The sequence below is a fragment of the Culex quinquefasciatus genome, chromosome 3 (assembly GCF_015732765.1).
Source record: "Culex quinquefasciatus strain JHB chromosome 3, VPISU_Cqui_1.0_pri_paternal, whole genome shotgun sequence".
Taxonomy (NCBI): Eukaryota; Metazoa; Arthropoda; class Insecta; order Diptera; family Culicidae; genus Culex; species Culex quinquefasciatus.
Genome location: NC_051863.1, coordinates 138,502,726 through 138,521,679, shown reverse-complemented (window position 1 = coordinate 138,521,679; position 18,954 = coordinate 138,502,726). Strand labels below are relative to the sequence as shown.

Here is an 18,954-nt window from a genome sequence, read left to right as displayed (position 1 = left end):
ACTCAAAGTTTGTTCTTCAAGTTTACTTCAATTGATTGAAAGTTTTAAAAATCTTAAAATGAACACCAGAAGAGAAATTCCGATGCGCCACTTTTACGAGGAAGACATCAACGTGTACGATCTACGGATTGCCGATTTGGGTGCCGGGGCACCGGGACCGGACTTGCTGGCCGACTGTTGCGACACCTTTCAAGCCGCAACCGATCACAGGATGGTATGATTTCGTTGATTTGGAGAATATTCATTTGCGCCGACATGTTTTCACGAAACACACAATAGAAATGAATTTCGCCTAAAGTTAGATTTTTTATTCATTTCTGGAGCTTTTTTTTTTTTTTTAAGGTCCGATAAGCTATTGTTTTTTTTATGATAATTGGACCAGCATTTTGTTGTTTTTTTTTTCTGACCATGGTCTTAGCTCGATTTTTTTCTGTATATTTTGTTTTACAAATACTTAAAAATTGATTTAAAAAAGTTAAGCATTTTAACGACAGCAGATCTACGCCACTTTACAGTGCCTCAAAATTCACGCTACAGATCACATGGGAAGATTCCTTTCTTACGCTCATTTTTGTTCAAGTTTTCTTATCTCTCTCGCGTATGCGTACTCGCGTTTGAGTGTAATTTCTTCCACATTGTGACTGTCTACCAACTAGGTAAACAAAGTTTAGTCAGTCTGTATCTTTCGATCGGTGCTGCTAGAGTGACTAAATAGCTCCCAAAATTCGCTGATAACGCGTTTGTTCTGTAGCAAATTGGCAGTGAAATGGCCACCCGAAACGAAGTTCCGATGCGGCACCTGTTCGACGGCAGTGAGCTCAATGTGTACGATCAACAGATTGCGAATCTTTCCGCCGGGGCACCAGGGCCGGACTTGCTGGCCGAGTGCTGCCAGATATTTCGCGCTGCCACCGAGCATCGGATGGTGAGTTTATGAATTTGTTTACTTTACAAGTTTTTTTTTCAATTTAAATGTTTAAGTTTGCCATACATTTTAGTCCATTTAGGTAATTTGATTTTACTTTTTTAATCGCTATTTTCAAAATTTAGAAAATAAAAACGGTAACTAGGGTAGAAGACCCTATTTTGGACCTACTATGCAAAGCATCAACATATTTCACCTTGTTCTCGGGAACGGTTTAACTAATTTGGCGCGTTTCAGGATTTTTTGTAGCTTAATTTCTGCTTAACAAAGTATACTATTGAAAACTGAAAAAAAAATTGACTATTTCAATATTATATGCATTTTCAGCAAAACATTTGTTGGATGCATTTTGGACTTATTGAATGTATTTCAGAGCCATCGCTGTACTTATTTTGGACCCACACTCTATTTGGTTGAAATTTTGACAACTCGAATTGCGGCATGCGATGGCAACACGCACTCTTAAAAAAATCTCGGTTTGATAAACCAAAGGGCCTATCCAAGATTATAAATCAGAAGATATTAACCCTTTACAACACAACCCCAGTCTCGACGTTCTAGCAGCATTCTAGCAGAATTCTTAGAGAGCTGGATATTCTTAGAGCATTCTAGCAAAAATGTTCCACCGTTCTAGCAGGATTCTGACAGAACCAGCTCTGCTAGAATATTTCGTGACTGGGACCCCGCCTCCATCTAAATCTATGATCTTAAAAATTCGCCATGAATCATTTTTTTAACTAATTCTTCAAAAAGCATTGGAAAGAAGAACTTTTTTAAATTTATAAAAATACTAAGGTTGGAAGTGTGACTTGTGACTATGCCAATTTAAAAAAAAACATATTTTCTGCGGTTTTGTGAAACTAGATACTGTGGGTCTTTACACAAAAATTAAATTTTTAACATTACTTTAAAAATATCGTTTTTGAGCGATCAAAAAAAAAAAGAAGCTAAACGCTAATATACCAAGAATTTTGAAAATTCGTCACTAAAATGCAAATATCTCGGCTTTGAGTGGACATAAATTGAATGTTAAAACATTGAAAATGTTCTCCGTCAAATTTCCAACTATTAGTTTTGGTTGCAAAAATTGTACTGATATACAATGCATTTTTCAACACTTTTTTCATTGAAATATTGAAATCATGGCAAGTAATTACAATCTCTCAGTTATTAATATTTTTTTCAAAATTCTGAAATCAGGTATGAATTTTTATGAATGTTTTACCTTGTAAACGTAAAACTATTAAAAATTTTGGATTTTTGAATGAAACATTAAATAATTCTTAAAAATAACTTTTTAGACGAAAAATTTCATGTATTTATACATAATATGGGATCCAGCAGCTTGAGTAAAACGAAAAGGGGTAACTAACCAAGAAAAAGGTTAAGAGCCACTGAAGTACAACAACGACAACAACCAGTAGAGCAGCTTTCTGTAAACATTTGTGTTTAATTTGACTTCTACAATAATTAATTTTTATTTGTTATGCCCTGTTGGCCACGCAATTTCTATTATCGCCTTGCATGTTTTTGCTCTCAGCGCACTTTTGTGGCTGCCAGTTCATGTTATTTGAAACAAACATTTACGATTAAACTGACAAAAAGTAGCGTTTCCAGAGTCTCCTGGCATCACTGGCTCACTCTTACACGCGCTGCTGGTGGTGTTGGTGGCAAGCCTTTGTTCTTTAGTTGCCTTCGCTTCTCGCTCGGTTTTCGTCAGCCTCCGACGAGAATAGAGTTATCTAAGCCCGATCTCACGCACACTAGCTTACCATTTGTTTTTGCTGGCGGGTACAAATTTTAACCTAGAAATCCATCGTGTACGTACACGCAATACATGCGCACGTAGATTACTCTATAGGTAAAACGTCATTTGACTCAGAGCGTTTGTTTTTTGATCGCGCTTGCTAATTAATTACATGTTTCTGGATTTTTGTTCAAGTGAGTTGCTAAATCATGTGCAAGAGAATATTTTACCGATAGTTGGATACATTTTTTTTTATTTTAAGCTCTGTGAAAACATTAGCACAAGTGCAAAAATGGATATGGCGATTTTCTTTAAGCGGTTGAGCTCTCATCTTGTGTGTGCAAAGCGATGAGAAATGGTGTCGCAAAATTGGAATGTTGATCAAAAGTGCATTTATTTTGATCTTTTTTGCCAGTAAATGGCATAAATTTGGGAGCTTACTCAAGGCAAAAAAAAAATAAATATTGAAATAACAAGTCCGGAGTTTTTTTTTCGAAAACGTCCAATAAACCAAATTATCAGTTTTTGCTTTTTGGGTGTTTTTTAATACCCCTGACTCAAGGCGGTTTAAAAAAAAACCCAAAAAGCAAAAACTGGAAATCTGGTTTATTGGACCTTTTCAAAAGAAAACTCCAGACTTGTTCAGTTGTTTTGCAATCATTAGTTTTCAAAAAAATATAAGATTTGACAAAAACAACAATTTTATCGAATCGAACATTTGCAAAAATTCAAAAGATTTTTGAATCAACATAAACATGCTAGAAATGATTCTATTTTAAATTGATCTCAGTTCAATTTCCATTGAAATTTTGAAGTTTTTTGAATAAATTTATTTTTGCCCCCTGATTTTTCGGACCAACTTTGAAAAGGGGGGGGGGGGGGAAGGGGGAGGGAGATAAAAACTTCGTTTCGTTTTCGTTTTACGGAGCAAGGTGGGGGACGCGGCCTCAAGTCAGTCCAAGTCCGGTTTCTTGTGGAAAAAAGGGTAGTGGCCGAACTAGTATTGCATACAAAATGAACACCACCGGAAGATATAGGGGATCGGGAAGGGGAAGGTGAAAGAAAATTAGTGTAGGTGTGAGTAGTAAGAACTTGGATGACTTGAGCAGTTACGGTAATCTGAGTTTAACACTGAATAATGAAAATCTTAAATTTTGATTCAAAATAAAAAGGCCCGGAGGAAATTAAATTATTATTTAATTAAATAAGAAAATGTTACTAAACGGAGATTGATACAAAGGAAACCTAACATGTATATCAAATTTAAAGGAAAAAAAAAAAACGATAGATGAAAACTAACTTGTCTAGGGAATACAAATCTTGAGGCCTTTTCTGGGCCACGTCCTGTCGCGTCCGTTAGTATTCTTGTCCTACATTACAACTAGAAGCAGATCTGCCACTTAAATAGAACACTTGGACCAATTCAACTAATCATTTAGATCCAATTCTTTATTATGGAAAACTAACTAACTTGAATCAATAGCCTTAACTGAACTGTCTAAAAGTAACTTGAATCTCAAATCCCAAAAATTGTAATTACAAAGCCAAACATTCCTATACCTAATTTTTAAACCTGTCTTGCCGGCCCAAACAAAAAACTCATGCCCAAGGAAGGGGGAGGGAGATAAAAACTTTAAATAAAATTTGTACCAGCCTAAACAACTCTTCATATGCCGAAAAAAAAGAAATAACAGAGTGAAACCTTCATGTAATGTCTATCATTTTATTTATTCATACAAAAAAAATTACACTCACAATAAAATAAACTTTGAGCACAAACCCCTCACCCTCCCTCTATCTCCTGTACCGATAGCGCTTAAAGTGGAACCAAAGCTGGAATATATTGTTATGAAACTGACATCGAAATCCGCGCTTGTAGCTAAACTCCCACTCGCGGTTCACGATCTTAAACGCAATGTCCTCGTACGGCGGCCCCGCATGGAAGCGCAACGTCGCAAAGTCCGGATTGTCCGCACACGGCGTCAAAAAGTACTGCGGCGTCGTGTTTTTGTTGATCAGGTCCGGATAGAAGATGTTGAACTTGTAGCCCTGCACGATCTTCGGGGGCGGATTGTCCATGTCGTAATGCGTTTGGTTGTACTTGTTCCACTCGAAGCCGGTGTGGACGCGGTTAAAGTAGCGAGGCTTTCGGGGCCGGTACTTGTCCGACCAGAGGTAAACCTGCGAGTCGACGCGGGATTCGACGGAGAATTCCGCCTCGTCGTCGTTCATGCCGCGTTTGGCCTCCTTGCGCAGGATGAGTTCATCTTTGGAGAGCGTGTCGTCCTCCTGGTTGATTCCGAGCACTTTCTGGCGCAGCTGGTCCAGGTCTTCTTCGACCTTTTCTTCGGTGGTGAGCTCGACGGATGGATCCAAGTCTTTTTCGGAGAATAGCTTGGGTTCGTAGCCTCCCTTGAGGTACAGCTCGAAGCATTCGTGCAGCAAGTCGTTTTCGGCGTTTTCTTCGTCTTTGACCTGCTCGTTTCCGGAATGACTGCTGCTGTCACGGGATGTTTCGTCGACCGGTTCGTCCTTTCTACTTGGACCAGCTCCGCTCGGACCCGCTTCCTGCTCGTCGAGTTCCTCCTTCTTGATGTTCATTTCCTGCTCTTGTTTTAGCAGTTCCAGCTTATTCCTTAGATTCTCCTGGTGACGATCCCGCAGTCTTGCCCGAGCCATGTGCGCCTTCAGCTGCGACAGCAAACTCTCCCAGTAGCCAATATCCAACCCATCCTGAGGACTGGCAATCTTGTCCTCAATCTTTCGCTTCAACTCCTCCAACTGCGAAGAGCTCTTCCCCTTGAAGATCTGCGTCACGTCTTTGGCCACACTCTGATGGATTCCCTCGCGCCTTCCCGGAGCCATCCGTTGCTTCTCCGCCTCGGCCTTCCGCAGCTTCTGCAGCTCGTCCTCCACGATAATCGTCAAATCACTCCAATAATCCGCATTCTGGCACTTCTCCAGCTCATTATAAACCCGAATGTCCGCCAGCAAGTCCTCAAAGTCGTCCAGCCCCAACCCGTTCAAATAATGATACGGTTCGTGCATCTGCATCTCGATCGACTCCTCCAAACTCTTCTCCGAGATGTACTGCGCCAGCAAATCGATCGGCTTGGCCCGCCCATCCTGGATCCGGATCTTGCTCCGCAGCTTGGCCTGCTCCAGGTGGAAGCACTCCTCCTGCCGCTGCCACTCGTCAAACTGGGCCGCCTCCTTCGAGCGCTGCATCAGACACATGTCGTCCTCGTGCTGCTGGCGGGCGTGTTCCCGCTCCTGGCGCCGCTTCTTCAGCTTTTCCAGCTCGATCATGTTCTCCTGCTGCTTGCGACGGTTCAGCGCTTCCAGCTCCTTCCGCGACAGGTTCTTCAGGCCGTGCTTCTCCAGCTTCTTTTGCCACACGAACGTGGACGTCGGCTGGTCCGGTTCTTCCCACATCGTGCCGGAACGATTTTCAGCGTCAAATTTGCAGGAAAAGTCGGGAAATTCAAGCGAAACGTTTTCTACTTGTAAAAACTCAAACAAACAACAAACTTTCTGGAAATAATTTATTTTTGACATCAAGCTTGACAGATTTAAGTCACAATGCTGTCAGTTTCACTTTCAAAACTCACAGCTGGATGGCGCTGCGCGTGGCGGTTTCGCGAGGGGTGATTCAGCAAAAGTGGCACAGATCCGGGCTTGCAGACGAGGCACTTGTTTTTTTTTATTATCTAAATGTTGCGAAAAGTGCAAAAAAAATATTATTTTTTTTTAATCAATTAATTTATGACTTACTATTATGCCCAAGTACTGCTCGAATGACTGTTTGTGAAATTTGATTGTTTGGATAAGTTAACGAGTTAACGTAAAAAAACTAAATTTAACGCTTCTTATCTACATAAAGTTTTAAAATTAAAAATAAGTCTTGATGTTTTAACAACTTTTGGATTAAACTCATAAAGACCTGATGGATTAGAAGTTACCTAAATTTTTTTTTCAGAGCCTCTCATAAATTATTCGATCCGTAGACAAACTGATGCATTAGTCTTTGCTTCAAACCTTCATTTCCCCATCATTATCAAATTTATTTCTAAACCCAGGCCTTAATGAATAAACAAATATTTATCAATGTTCATGTCGCCCCCACATTTGAAGTTTTGTAAAATTTCTATGTACATAAACGCAAAAAAATCGCTTAAAATACTTTTTCATTTGATTTTTTGAAAATTAATGATTGTAAAACCACTGCACTAATGTATCATGCATTTTGAAACAATTTTTTTTATTGAAATGTCAAAACCATGGAGATTAATTGAGATTTTTATTGTTATGCCCCTTCCTCCTTGACCTCAACCAGAGGCAAGAGACATAAACATTGAAAAATATTTGCAACGGCCTAGTGAAAACTATCCAAAAGATTTTTGAATGAATCGATTTTTGAATTTAAAATTTTAAAATTATGAGATTGTTAGAATTAAAGATTTTCAACATTTTCTTAATTTAAGTTTTTTATTATAATTATTGTAATTTTTTGATTTGTAGAATTTAGGATTTTAAAATTTAGTGATAAATAGATTTACAGAATCGAAGATAAAAAAGATTGACAGATTTTGAAATAATGAAATTTGAGACTTTTTCATTAGGCCGTTGCAAATATTTTTAAAAGCTTATGTCGGCCCCCCTTCAAAATTGGTCTAAAAAATATATTTTTCCAAAAAACTTCAAAATTTCCATGAAAATGAAAAAAAATCTGCATTTATAATCATATTTAGCATGCTTGAGCTGGTTTACAAATGTTTCGAATTTTAAGAAATTCCAATAAACAGCACTGCAAAAATTTTATATTTCGCCAAAAATTAAATTTTTGTCAATATCTAGATATTTTGGATACTAATGATGGCAAAACAACTTTGTCGTTAAAATGTTGAAACCATGGCTCGTAATTTCAATTTTTATACTTTTTTTTGTTTGCCACCCCCTCCCCTCTCGACTTTGGTCAGAGACGAGGAACATATACTTCAAAAAATATTTTAAAGATTTAAAGATTTAAAAATTTAAAGATTTAAAGATTTAAGGATTTAAGGATTTAAAGATTTAAAGATTTAAAGATTTAAAGATTTAAAGATTTAAAGATTTAAAGATTTAAAGATTTAAAGATTTAAAGATTTAAGGATTTAAAGATTTAAAGATTTCAAGATTTCAAGATTTCAAGATTTCAAGATTTCAAGATTTCAAGATTTAAAGATTTAAAGATTTAAAGATTTAAAGATTTAAAGATTTAAAGATTTAAAGATTTCAAGATTTCAAGATTTAAAGATTTAAAGATTTAAAGATTTAAAGATTTAAAGATTTAAAGATTTAAAGATTTAAAGATTTAAAGATTTAAAGATTTAAAGATTTAAAGATTTAAAGATTTCAAGATTTCAAGATTTCAAGATTTCAAGATTTCAAGATTTCAAGATTTCAAGATTTCAAGATTTAAAGATTTAAAGATTTAAAGATTTAAAGATTTAAAGATTTAAAGATTTAAAGATTTAAAGATTTAAAGATTTAAAGATTTAAAGATTTAAAGATTTAAAGATTTAAAGATTTAAAGATTTGAAGATTTAAAGATTTAAAGATTTAAAGATTTAAAGATTTAAAGATTTAAAGATTTAAAGATTTAAAGATTTAAAGGTTTAAAGGTTTAAAGATTTAAAGATTTAAAGATTTAAAGATTTAAAGATTTAAAGATTTAAAGATTTAGAGTTGCGGATTTTATTGATTTTTATAGATTGATTTATAGACATTAATACTAAAGAGATTAAACAAATCTACTTTGCAGAAATTTGAGCTGGAAAACAACTCGTACCTCTTTCAATACGGTCCAACAATCGGAACGACCGAGTTTCGCGAAACTCTCGCCGGATTCCTTTCCAAAGGCTATTGTTCCGAGGTTAACAAGTAGGTTCCTTTTCGAAAAAAGTTATAGATCTTAAAACCTATTGATTTATTTCCCACCCCAAAGATCCGACCTGGTGATGACCTCCGGCGCAACGCACGGTCTCCATCTAATCCTTTCGACGCTGGTCGATCTGGCCGGGGTCGTCTTCGTGGACGAAGTTACTTACATGATCGCGCTGGAGGCGTTCCAGCAGTTTGAATCGATGCGAATCGTTCCCGGTTTGTAGCTTATCGCGGTGGTGTGAAAAGATAATGGTCTGATTTTATTGTCGCCTTTCGTTTTAGTTCCCTTAAACTGTGATGGGCCCAATTTGGACGCTCTTGGCGCCCTTATCAACAAGTACAGGTTTAAACCGACCGGAAGTAAGCTGTTCTGGGGCGTGTACTACACCATTCCGACTTTTCATAATCCAACCGGGATACTGTTTACTGAAGGTGAGTGCCATAAAAGGAAGCAAGACAACAGACAAACGATCGTCAGACTCGGGTTTCTTTCATCACAAAAATTTATCTTTATTAAAATGATCACAAACAAACAGTCATTAATTAACATTTTAAAAGTCGATTTGAATGATCAGGAACTCATCAGCATCGCGGTAATTTTGATATCACCATAACTCAGAATTGAATTGGTGAATTCATTTTTGCGGTGGTGAATTTCGGATCTTTCCGTTAAATTGATGATCGATGGATAGATTCTAAATGAGATTGACGTCTTTTGGTCTGTGATTTGTCTATTTATCTTGATAATTTATTTTCTTCCTTTTTGGGCGAGCAGAAATTAATAAACAGCTGATAAGATTGGCTCGCGCCAGCGATATCTTGGTGGCGTGTGACGATGTCTACAATTTGCTGTACTACAGCGTTGGAAAGCCGGAAGAAGGCTCTGGAGTGTGTCCTCCGAAGCGCCTTTTTGCGTACGACATCGAGGATATTGGCACGAACGGCTGGCAGGGAAATGTCATTTCGAATGGATCCTTTTCGAAAATTCTCTCCCCGGGCATTCGCCTTGGCTGGATGGAGTGCCCGCCACGGTGCTTGGAGCTGTTTCGGGCAAGGTTTGTGGTTATATTGTAGCTTCGTAGTTGCACAGAGGTTTTATAAGGGTTGCACAATGGTTTTATCACTTTGAAATGCTTATGTTACCTTTGGAAGACAAAAACTAATTTATGGTTATCAACTTTATTCAATTTAGATCATTTGAACTTATTAGAGAGACTTGCAACCCTTATGAAACCGTTGTGAAACAAGTAAAAATGCGTATTCCCAATTCCAGCGGCATCCTGAAAAGCGGTGGCGCGGCCAACAACTACACCGGCGGAATCGTGTCCAGCCTGATCCAGCTGGGACTGGCCGAGCAACAGTTGGAAAAATATTCCACCAAATACTCGGAACGGCTGCGGGCGGCCGCGGACGTGCTGGAGGCGAAACTCCCGGCCGGATGTTCATTCGAGCGACCAAAGGGAGGGTACTTCATTTGGATTCGCTTTCCCGAGGGCGTCGATTGCGTCGACTTTAATCAGTACAGTTTGAAGCATTTTGGCGTGACGGCGATTGCCGGGTCGCGGTTCGCCTCCGGAGCAACGCACCGAAACTTCCTGCGGGTCACGTTTGCCTTCCACGAGGCTGGATATCTAAGGGAAAGTGTGGAGAAGCTGTGTCGGGCTGCGGAGCAGTATCTGGCGGAAAAGGCTGGAGGAAATGGTGGCAATTAAATGACTTTTCATCAATTGAAGTGTTACAGCAATGGATCTTGTTTGTTTTATTTTCTTGAAGAGTAAATCACATTTTGAGTCTTGCAAACGCAAATCTTAAGTCTTGTAAACATGAAAAAAGGGTGGAAGTAACCCTCAAAAATGGTTTGTTTACATTGTGTTGACAGATAAAGGGTAGAAGAACCCTTTTTGAGGGGTATTTCTGATTTTGAGTGTAAACTTCTACCACAGACAAACATATGTTATTTATGTACTTCTGACAAGAGCCATCTAGTTGTGAATCCGCGAACCACTCAACTGTCAAATGCGTGTTATTGAGCTGTGGTGAACTCTGAATTGCTGTGAGTTTCCGATGACACAAAATGACCGTCGGAACCAAATTGTGGATTGTTGTTTTGCCAAATAGATTTACATTTATAAGATTACAATGGATTTCGTTCGACTGAAAATCTAAAATATTTTGACAATTGATGGTTTTATTCAACTTCCGATTCCACGGCGCTACGACTTCAATCGTACACAAATAGGGGGGAAAACCCCCGCTTCTAAGCGATATTCCGCGTAACTTTGCGGAAGTAGTTCTGCATCTGCCTCATCCGCTTGTCTTGCAGCTGCACGATCCGGTCCATCTGGCGCTCGTGGCGACACATGCCGCAGAACTGAATCGACACGATGTGCAGCGGCGACCGGTAGTAGATGTCCGGGCTGCGATTGCGGTCGTTCTTGGCGTGAGCCCACCGGTGCAGCAGAACTTCGCTCAGCAGGATCAGGATGATGGCGAGCTTGGGCATGACGAACAGCGGCGGAATCAGCAAAAGCAGATAGCTGGTCTTGTTGTAGCCGAGGATAATTTCCTGAAAAGGGTTTGCCAATTTCAGACGCGTTTCCGGTTAATTTGAGGTTGATTTTTTTTAGTGGAGGAAAGCACGTGATTCGTTTTGGACTCCGTTATCCCCGCGCACAAGCAAAATACGTAAAGGTAGTGAATGCGACTGACATTTGCTCAGGCTATCGCTTTACGAATACCTCCTTCAGGTGCATCATCTTCTCGCGGCTGGCCAGCGGGTAGCTGGCGTTGACCTTGGCCACGCAGCACGCGGGCTTGCGGCGGTACTGGTGCCCGGACGACGATGGCAACACTTCTCCGCTGCGCAGGTACTGCTTTGGGATGGAGAACTTGGACCGCTCGCGGCGCAGCTCGTACGTCGGGTACGAACTGTTCTCGCCGGTTTCCCGGTCGTGGTACAGCGTCCCGTCCTGGAACGGGTCCAGCTCCAGCTCGCCCGTTTCCTTGTTGAGCATGCTGGCAGCTCTGGTCTGTAACAATAAAGGAAAACAAAATTTATTAACCTATCAATTTTGTGGAGTGTGCGGATTCAAAACCAGATGGCTCTGGTAAGAAGTGATGATTTTTTGATAAAGTTGTTTAATTATTTACGTCTGTTTGTCTGTGCCATCTTGAATAGCAAAACGAAATAGCAACTGTCACTCGCGTAAACTTAGATGTGGTGAATTCAAAATTGCCGTGGTGAGTTTCGAATTATTCAAACTGACCGTTCAAATTGTTGATAGATCAAGTTTAACAAGAGATTTACGTCTGTTTGTCTGCGGTAGAACCCACATAAAAGGACTGGTTTAGGTTGACAGAAGCGGCCATGTTGAAAGTGGTTTAGTTTGACAATAGTTTTTTTTTTCTCTCTGTTTATCCCATCCCAGATAAAAGGGATACCCTGAATACAAAGTCGGAATTGCACACATGCGGCGTCGATGCATTGCATGAAGCTTTCCAACGTGGCTCTGTCTCGGTAAATAACTCGACGCGAAAGAGGTGCAAATTTATTCAATTGGACGAAGACGACGACGACAACCAGGGTAGACCGCGGAGTTCAAAGGTCGTGAAATTTAAACGCCGTACCATGCGCGGCATGCAATGTGTGTTTCGTAAACAGTCTATTTTTGAATCGGAAGGGTAAACAGAATATCATGTGTGAATTTGTTTTAGTGTTTTCTCTTAAATTAGTTTTTAACTGTTTACTAAATCTACATAAATATACTGACACTTTATTCGAGTGGCAGTTCGTAAAAATATAAACTCCATTTAAAAGCAAACCTTAACCAGATATAACCTATCAAGATCAAGTTCAAAACAAATTTTCATCACGTTTCTAGCCTTTTACGGCAACGCGGATCAAGTGCCCAAGTTGAAAGAACAACACATATCGAGCAAAGTCTCGTTATCGCTTTGGTCAATACAATTTGCGTTATATTTTGCAGCTTATTTTTGAAACAAGCCTCGAGATATCAGCGAGCAAGCTCGTATCTGGCGCTATCAAATCAAAAGGGAGGTGCAAATAATAACAGCACCAGGTCGCGTGGCAAGAGCACATGTTTGTGGTGAAATCACAACTGGTCAGTTTGGAAGACTGCTTGGAGAGAGTTTTATCCTGCCGCGGTCCAAATTGCAATCTTTTTGTTACTTGTTACTTCTCTAAAAAAATATGTTTATTCCGAATTACCCTAGACTCAGCCGTAGACAAAATACCAAAAAGATCAAATCTGAACTATATTTCGCAATCAGATCTATGTTTACAAAATACTAGTTTACGTACGTGCACAAAACATGAGTTGCAAAACTGTGCGCGCTGTAATCAGCACTGCTTGTTTTGTTCGCGTTGGTTTAACTGTGTTGGTAGTGCTTACCACTTTGTATAAAATAGTGGAGCAGTCTTATCGCGGGCGCTTCGAATGCATTCAAAATATTAAAGGGGATTCCTTCAGTATGTGAAAGTTTTGCCACAGATAAATAGAAGTTAATATCTTTAAAAATACATTAAACAAAAAATAAGCTATCAATTTGACTGATTAACGGTGCACATCAACCAGAACTTTTGCACCCAGATTTTTGCTACAGACATTTTAGTATCTTCAAAACTACGGGTACTATCGATATAATTTTGTATTCATCCCCTAAGCTACTATTTCCATAAACATTTACAACAAAATTTGTCAATTTTTATAATCACATTATTTCAGGATTGGGTCCGTAAGTTCATCAATTTTGGAATAAGAAGATAACAACTTCCTTGGTTGCGGTTCCTGTACAATTTTAATGGTGGTAGCGGTTAAGGTAGTGTCAGTGGAATATCAAAACCCAGAATTCAACTTCTCGTTGGCTTGATGCTCTTCATGGGGGTGACGATTACACGAATAAGAAGGCAGGATCAGCAACAGCTGGAGCACTTTATGAAGTGGTCATCATGCTCCTGTTCCAATCTACCAATCCGGCCAGCAGTAGCAGACTAAATGCATCGTGCGGTGAGAAGTACCAACTTGCGGCGTCTTATGCCTTTGCTGCCAGTCGAGCTGTACCAGGATTGCTGCTGGAAGAACTGAAACCTTGATTGTTGCTGCCCGCTTCTTTACTGTAGTCCTGTTCAAGTCCAGAAGTCTTGGAAGAATTACGATTCAAGTGGCTTTTGTGGATAAGTCCAAACCCTGCTGGAGCTGTTGAATCTAGACTTGGTGAGATCTATCCATTTTATCTATCATTATTTGATAGATGATTTTATTCTCTTATTTTATATAATATTCTATTGATCAAATGATATATCCATATTATCCCATTCCCACCTTCCTTTTCTCCTATCCACATTTCCTCCCCCTCCCCTCCTCCCCCTGCCCCTAAATATTATTAACTGCCAAATTTACACTTACACACCACACCACAACTGTTTCGGAGCGTTTGGTACGGTATGTCCACGCATCCTTCCTCCCCTGATGATTCTATGAAATGTGATCCGTTCACAGAATCTGTCTCTGCGGTTAATGCAACGCAGTAGGCCTGGCCGCTTTAATTTTTGCTATACATTTTCGGGGTAACTCGGATGTACTGTAATCATTAATATTGACAAGAAAGGACTTGAGGCGTAATCTTACCACAAGTTCTTCCAGGATGCTTTCTTCGGACTGGCTGCGCTTGTGTTCGATTAGATTAGATTAGATTAGAAGATAACAACTTCCTTGGTTGCTGTGTACCCTTAATACTCACCACGACAAACGCTTACTCACCATAGCTCATCTACACATGTGTTGCTCACGATCACAACTAGATGGCTCAGGAAGGCGTAATAGATAGATTTTTTAATAAAAATGTTCCAAGAATTGAGTCTGTTTATCTAAGGTTTTCTTAAAAAAAAAACTTTTAAAAGACTGTATTTGATATAATTTGGTTTAGAAGTGGGCAAAAAAAGAGCGAGCCGCTCAAAGAGCCGGTTCATTAAAAAGAGCGAACGAACCAGGGATCACAAAAAAAGAACCGCGGTTCTTTCTTCCCAAATATCCTAAGTATTGGCGAAAATTTTATATTTGCGAAAAATAAAATGTTTGCGGTGCTGTACATTGGAATTTTGTAAAAATTCAAATCATTTTTTAAACAAGCTCAAACATGCTAAATATGATTATTAATGCAGAAAAATGTATTTTAGACTCGATTTTAGATTGTTTTCAGTTGATTAGACTTCTATTTTTATGAAAATTTTAAAGTTTTTTGGAACAATATTTTTTTGCCCCCTGATTTTTCAGACCAACTTTGAAGGTGGGAAGGGGGGAAACATAAACTTTGAAAAGTATTTGCAACGGCCTAAATGATTTTTAAAACAAAATGAAGTAACTTTTCTTTGTACTGATCGTACATCAAAGTATAACTCGAATACAAATTTGAGTATTTCAAATTGCTTTTATTATTATTAAAAATCTACTTAATAGCTGAGAGATTTTGGAAAAAATAATTCCTTTTGCCCGAATAAACTTTAGCGTTTACTGACTTTAACGATCAAATCAGAATGTATTGAAATATCAGCATTAGTTCAATTTTGGCAGAAATAACGTAATTTTCAAATAGAAAGCAATTTCTCCAAAGCCTCCTCGATTTAAGTTTGCTATTCAATCATTCGAACTTTTAGGTTCAAGTAGAAATCTTGACAAAGAGACCGCCAAGACCTATGGTTTTCAAGGGCTTCTTCTCGTTTTCAGTTTTTTTTTCAAATAATTTATATAATTCCAATGTGAAACAGCTTTAAAAAATAATACATTCTAAAAAATATCATTTCCATCCATATTTTGAAAAAGAGCGAAAGAGCCGTTCAAATGAGCGGCTCTTTTTAATGAGTGAACGAAAATGAGCGGCTCCTAAAAAAGAGCGGTTTTGCCCACCTCTAATTTGGTTAAAGTCGTGGTGAATTCGTCAAAGACGGAAACATATTTTTATCAATCCTAACTTTTGTTGAAACAATTCGAACATTCATGTTTGGTTAAGCTAAGTATAAAAATACATTGATAAAAACACATTGATATCAAAAGTATTGAGTATTTAACTTCTCTCTGTTGATATGCATTATTAAATAAAGAAAACAACTAATTTCTAATTTAATGTTCAATACTATGAAGCAAAATGTACCTCAAAATACTTTTAACATAGACATACAGATGTCAATCATTGGACATTTTTAGTTGAAATTCATCAATCACTTCTCACAAGAGCCTAAAGCCAAAGTTTCATTCAACTTTCAAATTTATTTCTGAACATGGGGTACTCAGTCTTTAATGTTAGTCTATGATTAACTTAAAAAAATATGTATCGATATTGCACTTTGTCGATCTATTATGAGAAGCAAGAAAGAACACATCCACTCGCCGCGCAGGTAAAAATAGGGTAAAAATAAGACGTAAAACACTAATATGGCTATATCTCTGGAAATACATTTTGGATAAGCTTCAAATTTTGGGCCAAAGCAGTTTATGGCGCATGTTTTCGAATGGCTTTTTGTTTGAAACTGAATTATTTTAATTTAATAGTGTTATCTGTAAAATAGTCAAAAAAATACCTCTAGAAATGGCATTGACCACATTTAATGGTCGAAAATTGTGAATCCAAAAATTAAAAAGTTCGTCTCTGACCCCACGGCTACAAACCTGAAATATAAAAATTGTGGGTTTTACGAGCGGTTTTCTAATGATGGAAGACACAAAGTTTTGAGAGCGGATACAGACATCGCACAAGTATTTCAGAAAAAGAGCTCTCAAAAATCTGGATTTGAGTTCCGGGTTTCGGGCTAAAATTCAATCGAAAGAGCGCATCAAAACCTTCAAATTAGAAATAGGATTTTTTCTGGGACGATTCCACGCCGTGCACGAATTTTTTAAGATTTCTGGGAAAAGCGTTTTTCCAAAAGTAAACCTTAAACCTTTCTTTTGTAAGAAAAGCAAAAAAGTAAATGGTACTCTTTTGTAAACTATTTGCAAATAATGTACCAATTGATGGCAATTGTAGACTACTGGTTGCTTATGTGTATTTTTTTTCGGTCAAATAAATTATTTGGTTTTTTGTACAATAGGGTCCTTAAAGCCCTAAGTAAATTTTTATGTACAACTTCATCACTTTTTTTCATTTTAATTCAACAAAAAAAAATGACAAGACATTTTTTCGATGGATCAACCTGTGGATCAACTATAGTCCGCTTGGAACGAGCTGTCAAGTAGGACATTTTCTGTCAAGAAGGAACACCAAGTTATAAAAAAAAAAGATTTCAAAATCCATTTTAAATGCATTGCGATCGTATAAAGGGTCATTGTACTCAAATAAATAAGCTTCATCGTTGTGAACAATAATATCACAAATTTAAGCTTAATTTTAGAATCCAATTAAGAATGTTAAAAAAATCCGTTGATTTTATAAAACTACCCAATTTTGAGAAAAAATGAAGGTTTTGAAATTTATAATATTTAGTAAACTAGTTTGGGACCATCCATAAACCACGTAGACACTTTGAAAATCTTTTGAAAATCTCTACCCCCTTAACTTTTTTTGGAGCGTAGACAATCCCTCACCCCCTAAAGTTTCTAAGTGGTTTATTGATGCCTTGAAAAAAATTGAAGTTCACTTGGGCTGACTATTGCCAAAAATTATAATTTTCATCAAAAAATCATGTGCAATCGATTTAGAATCTTAATCCGAGGTGCATAGATAGGAAAAAAAGATAGATTTTGGAAAAAAATAATCATAAATTCTTTGACATTTTGTAAATTCATACAGTAATATTGTTTTTTTAATAATGCTTCAAATTTCAAATTTTGTTTCATTTTACCACTGTCGAAGGACAATTTTTTACCAAAATGTGTACTAGCCTTAATATATTTTAAAAAATCATACATCCAAACAAGTCCTAGTTAACTAAATTGTAAAAATATTTAAAATCCAAATTGAAAGGTTTGGATTGAATGGGATGAAAAAATTTCACTTTCTCTAAAATAGTTTTTTCAAATACAAACACCAGCAAAAGTAAACACTATTACCGATTATGTTGCCTGTACCCTGAATCGAGCACATTTCAAAAAGCCGGTTTATGACAAATCCAAAAATATGACTCGCGAAAATTCAATTGAATAGACAAACAATCAACTTCAGCCAGCAAATGACATCACTTGCATCGAAGCATACGCTGTACTCACTGTACTCGTATGATATTGGAAAGAAATTTGGAAGTTCGTTCAAACCTACTAATTTGATGTTTTCTGATTTGATTTTAGAGAGTTTAAGAAAGTTTGCAAATTTAAAATGATTTTTATAATGGACAAGTTTTTTGCTGTTTCAAAATTATGTTTTGACTGACTCTGAAATAATTGATTTTTACCAGTAAAAAAAAGTATCTAAAAAATTGTCTTAGTAAAAACGGCAAACCATTTGCGAAAATAAATGAAATTTTACCGTAAATTTATTCTCAGTATTTTGCCTATTTGTGCTGTTCAAATTGCTCAATAATTATCGTTTCGTTTCGCGTCATTTATTGAGTCAACCGGAAGTGGCTCAACAAGCCCTATTTATCAACCTACCTTAACTTGTCCAACTGTACAGAGCGCTGGCGCAATAGTTATAGGGCTCGAGTAATTATCTTCCCTCTGTCTGGGCAGCTTCTGATGAGCTTTTTTTCTGTCGTCCACAAATCGCCCGCCGAATATGACGCAATCCTACGTCTTTGTTGGCTTCAAGAGGTTTGGGATTTACCACCGACACTCAGTTCAAGTACCGAACTTGGGACCACTGTTAGCCGTTTGTCGGCGATTTTGAACCCGGTTCCATCCACCAAAGACCACGTTTCGAGGGGTACATTCACAAAAGTTTGTTGATTTAAAGATATAATTTCAAGATTTTTTAATCTTTATGAAAATGTTAAAAGTTTGGGTTTTTTCCTACTTCTTGAGAACCGTAAGATAATTAGCACTTTTTTGGTTACCGACAAGCACTTTGGAGTTGTGCCCTTTCTTGCGTTTAGAAATCACTCTGTGCCACAAACCGGTCAGTAGAACGAACAAATCACGACTGACTCACGAAATGGGAGGCGAAAGCTCGACAGGGACTGAGTTTTTTTGTTGTTGTAAGTCAACCAACACACAGTACTTAAATACTGTTGGCGCGCTGGAAGAAACGGCTTGTTATCGGCGTGCAACGGTGAGTTGAGAAAATTTGCTCAATTTGGTAGGTGATTTCATCACCTGTAATGAGCTGATAGCGTACAGCCCCTTTCGAGACTTGCGGTAATCACCTGTGATGGTGAGTGTGGTTATCAGGTGCCATTCTTCATACTTTTGTT

General features: G+C 37.8%; 3 protein-coding genes across 3 annotated transcripts; 1 reads left to right on the top strand and 2 right to left on the bottom strand.

Annotated features, from left to right (window-relative positions):
• Positions 1-658: 658 nt before the first annotated feature.
• LOC6034573 (2-aminoadipate transaminase) lies at positions 659-10,347 on the top strand. Its single transcript, XM_038264223.1, has 6 exons — positions 659-925; positions 8,476-8,594; positions 8,659-8,813; positions 8,880-9,029; positions 9,373-9,652; positions 9,871-10,347. The coding sequence occupies exons 1-6, from the start codon at positions 767-769 to the stop codon at positions 10,307-10,309; spliced, it is 1,302 nt and encodes a 433-aa protein (XP_038120151.1). The 5' UTR covers positions 659-766; the 3' UTR covers positions 10,310-10,347.
• Positions 4,445-6,183, bottom strand: LOC6034574 (cactin). The gene has a single exon (XM_001844819.2). The coding sequence runs from the start codon at positions 6,105-6,107 to the stop codon at positions 4,467-4,469; it is 1,641 nt and encodes a 546-aa protein (XP_001844871.2). The 5' UTR covers positions 6,108-6,183; the 3' UTR covers positions 4,445-4,466.
• Positions 10,348-10,767: 420 nt separating the features above from the next.
• LOC6034572 lies at positions 10,768-18,708 on the bottom strand. Its single transcript, XM_038264227.1, has 3 exons — positions 18,197-18,708; positions 11,336-11,626; positions 10,768-11,163 (listed from the first exon to the last, which is right to left on the bottom strand). The coding sequence occupies exons 2-3, from the start codon at positions 11,609-11,611 to the stop codon at positions 10,855-10,857; spliced, it is 585 nt and encodes a 194-aa protein (XP_038120155.1). The 5' UTR covers positions 11,612-11,626; positions 18,197-18,708; the 3' UTR covers positions 10,768-10,854.
• Between the last annotated feature and the right edge of the window lie 246 nt (positions 18,709-18,954).

Bases quoted from the DNA above. Each gene is read 5' to 3' on its own strand.
- LOC6034573 (XM_038264223.1), top strand. From the start codon at position 767: ATGGCCACCCGAAACGAAGTTCCGATGCGGCACCTGTTCGACGGCAGT. The intron at 926-8,475 runs GTGAGTTTATGA...TCTACTTTGCAG, and splicing joins CTGCCACCGAGCATCGGATG to AAATTTGAGCTGGAAAACAA. The intron at 9,653-9,870 runs GTTTGTGGTTAT...TCCCAATTCCAG, and splicing joins TTGGAGCTGTTTCGGGCAAG to CGGCATCCTGAAAAGCGGTG.
- LOC6034574 (XM_001844819.2), bottom strand. From the start codon at position 6,107: ATGTGGGAAGAACCGGACCAGCCGACGTCCACGTTCGTGTGGCAAAAG.
- LOC6034572 (XM_038264227.1), bottom strand. From the start codon at position 11,611: ATGCTCAACAAGGAAACGGGCGAGCTGGAGCTGGACCCGTTCCAGGAC. The intron at 11,164-11,335 runs GTATTCGTAAAG...AACCCTTTTCAG, and splicing joins AGATGATGCACCTGAAGGAG to GAAATTATCCTCGGCTACAA.